This window comes from Sinocyclocheilus anshuiensis, unplaced genomic scaffold, assembly GCF_001515605.1.
Source record: "Sinocyclocheilus anshuiensis isolate Anshui unplaced genomic scaffold, SAMN03320099.WGS_v1.1 scaffold233, whole genome shotgun sequence".
Lineage (NCBI taxonomy): Eukaryota > Metazoa > Chordata > Actinopteri > Cypriniformes > Cyprinidae > Sinocyclocheilus > Sinocyclocheilus anshuiensis.
The window spans coordinates 241542-244820 of record NW_015540843.1 but is presented as its reverse complement, the minus strand read 5'-3'; the positions used below and the strand labels follow the sequence as shown (position 1 = coordinate 244820).

At 38.5% G+C, this 3279-nt stretch overlaps 1 protein-coding gene across 1 annotated transcript in view; it reads left to right on the top strand.

Annotated features, from left to right (window-relative positions):
* The window catches only part of LOC107687567 (nuclear pore complex protein Nup50-like), a 25426-nt gene that overhangs the window by 1652 nt on the left and 20495 nt on the right, over window positions 1-3279 (top strand). Inside the window, exons 3-4 of the mRNA XM_016484952.1 lie at window positions 1259-1342; window positions 1430-1622. Coding sequence (XP_016340438.1) covers window positions 1259-1342; window positions 1430-1622 — 277 coding nt within the window. The remainder of the gene's footprint in view (window positions 1-1258; window positions 1343-1429; window positions 1623-3279) is intronic.

Sequence of the window (3279 nt, the reverse complement as noted above, 5' to 3'; positions counted from 1 at the left end):
GGATCGTAGTTGATCCGTGATCCGTACGGACCAAGCCCCACGGTTCGGCATGCATGTGATCCGCGGATTAATTGCAAAATTTAACCATAATAGAGTATAAGTTTATCATTTGTTCGTATTTACAAGCAAGTGAATTTTAAACAATTCCAGAGAGAAAAGGCGAAAGGGAACTCAATTCGTTACTCGCGTGCTGCTCTCTACGCGCACACCCGCACACACATGAAGCGCGCGCACGCGTTTCAGATGGCGCGCAAACACCGAACTGAATCCTCTTCTGAATCCTCTGAACAGACACATACACATAAAATTATGACAAAATATCTATCTCGACAATCATTCAGGTAAACGCGGTCAGTTATGTCTCAAATGAATGAAAACATCTGAGAAAGAAATCGGATGTGATGTGTATCATTATATCGGATCCGTGCATCAGGTCTTAAAGGGACAGATAAATACTGCTGCTGTCATTAATGATCATCAAACAACAAAAAAGCTGTGATAAAAATCTATATTTAATTTATACAGTGAACACTGTGCAGTGTTATTTTCCCTAATTATTACTTTTCTGTATTTGAATACTACCAACCTTATTTTATTTGTAACATTTATGACAAAATACCCATCTCGACAATCATTCAGGTAAACGCAGTCAGTTATGTCTCAAGTGAATGAAGACAGCTGAGAAAGATATCGGATGTGATGTGAGTCATTATATCAGATCCGTGCATCAGGTCTTAAAGGGACAGCGGCCTATAAATACTGCTGCTGTCATTAATGATCATCAAACAACAAAAAAGCTGTGATAAAAATCTATATTTAATTTATACAGTGAACACTGTGCAGTGTTATTTTCCCTAATTATTACTTTTCTGTATTTTAATACTACCATCCTTATTTTATTTGTAACATATTGTGTATTTATCTATGCTTGTAATTTGTGTATTTGTTCTTATTTTTGCTGGATGTTCTCTTGTCTCTTTAATCATGTTTAAACTTTCTTAGCTAATCTAGTAGTATTTGCTGTGGTATAAAAAAAAGTACTTCGCTTTAAGTAATAAATGGAAAGCAAGTCAAATTTAAATATTTTTCTTTTCTTGCTGATCCGAAAAATGATCGGATCCGTGGGTCAAAAACCGTAATGTGATCCGAACCGTGAGATTTGTGATTCGTTGAAACACTATTATCCAAAGTATCTTAAAGTTAATTATTTCAACCATTAAAGTTTTTTTGTTTGTTTGAAAATATCTTGTGGTCTCAGGCAGGAATGTTTTCAATTGCGAGTGAAGATGTGATGAAGAATCGCGCCATCAAGAAAGCCAAGCGTCGTAACGTAGGAGCAGAGGTAACACATCTCTTGTGTCCCAGCAGACATCCAGTTATGTGTTCCAACAAGGGTGTTTTATAGTTGAGTTTTGTTGTTTTGTCACAGGGAGAGAGTGGAGGGGCTTTCAAAGTGTTTAAGGGGTTCTCTCTGACCCAGACCACAGGGACGTCATCATTCTCTGGCTTCGGTAATGGCGCTGGTTTCAAACCTCTCTCCAGCCTGACCAATGGCAGCGTAGCATCGGTGGCCCCATCCTTTGCTGGTTTTAATGTTCCAACATCTGCTAAAACTAACAGTGGTAAGTCTTTTACATGAACTGGGTGTGAGTAGTAAGTCCACTGTCCAAAATAAACACTTTGCCTTGGGTCAAATCTGAGTGAAATCATTTTTTAGAACCGTATTTTATTATTCTATCCCGCTATCATCCCGTTTAAATATTTTCCCGTATTTCTCCCGTATTTTTAATCTTTCTATAAAAAAAATCCCACTGGGCATATTTTATATGTTTGCTACATTCGCTTCCGGTAAAACTCTATAATTTGTATGGGCCAAACCTCATTATATGAATAATCACGACAACAAATTCCAAGGTTGTTCAGTTGCCAGAGCTTGTATGAAACACATCTTTTTCACACGATCGACGCATACAAATTTCAACCCATTTGTCCCCTCAACTTGGCAACCTACAGCCCAGTGATGCTATTGATATCTGTGCAGGGAGTACCGCGGGAAAGAAACAATGATCACTATTAGAAATGGGAGGAGAAGACTCGGGTGGTGCTCCAGTGAAAAAAACTAAATATACATGTAAATGTATATTTACATATATAATGAGATATAGCTTACACTTCAAAAGGCTATTTAATTAATTAAATATGAGCGCTGCACGTTTCAAAGTCAGGTGCTGCGCTGCTTTGTTTACTGCGGTCACCGGGGAAACGGCTATATTCCTGGCAAAAAGTGCCACCTGCTGGCAGAGAATAAATTAGCATTTTTCAATAAGCCCTTCTGCTCTTTTAGACCAAAGCCAAAAACGACCCTTATTTTTACGCAGAAAACACGCAATTGTAAATGTGAACTGGTGGATCGACAAGAAGATAATTAATTATAAAACTTATTTAATTAAACATATCAAGGCTCGAAATTGCGACCATTTTGGTCGCATATGCTCCCGAAATTTAATCTGTGCGACCTCAAAATATATTTGGGAGCATTTGTGCGAGTGCATATAATTGTTGTCGTGCGACCTGTTTTCATTTCTCTAAAAACGTTCAGAGTATGTGCCTTCTGAGTGTTGATACGGTGACCTGTCTGCCGTTCTATGAAACGTTAGGTTACATAACCAATTACACTTCATCTTTACATTCTTAACTTTAATGCAGATTTTAGATTGGTTAATATTAGCCGTCAATCACCCAGTCACTGCTTTCCGCTGTCAGGTGACAGGGAGCTAACTACCACGGGGAATGTAAAAGGCTGAAGAAGAGAGAAAATAAAAAAAGAAACACTGACAGATTTCTTTTGTGAACCACCTAAAGTTACAAATAATGGTGCTGGTGATAGCGATCATGTGGTGAATGTTGATCCACCAGCCGAATAGAAGGCGTACAGTTTTCGGAGAAAATGGTTGAAAGACTTCGAGTGGCTTCGCTATGAAAATGCACTGTGCTCTATGCACTGCATTCACTGTAAAGCCTGTGGGACGGAGTTTGCAGGTAACAACGTTCGCCACCGAATCTACACATTTCGTAATTGTTGTTTTACGATGTGCGGTTTGACATTATCGAGTATATTGCAAAATCCAAACAAAACACACCTACAGAGAGTGCACGCATACATGACGTGAAGTCTATTAGGTTAGATTAGTGCGCGCGCGCATTTAGAGTGCGTTCTTTAACGGCATGATTCAGTCTATTAAAATGCATCACAAAATTCAAGATATGGGGCCTTTACAT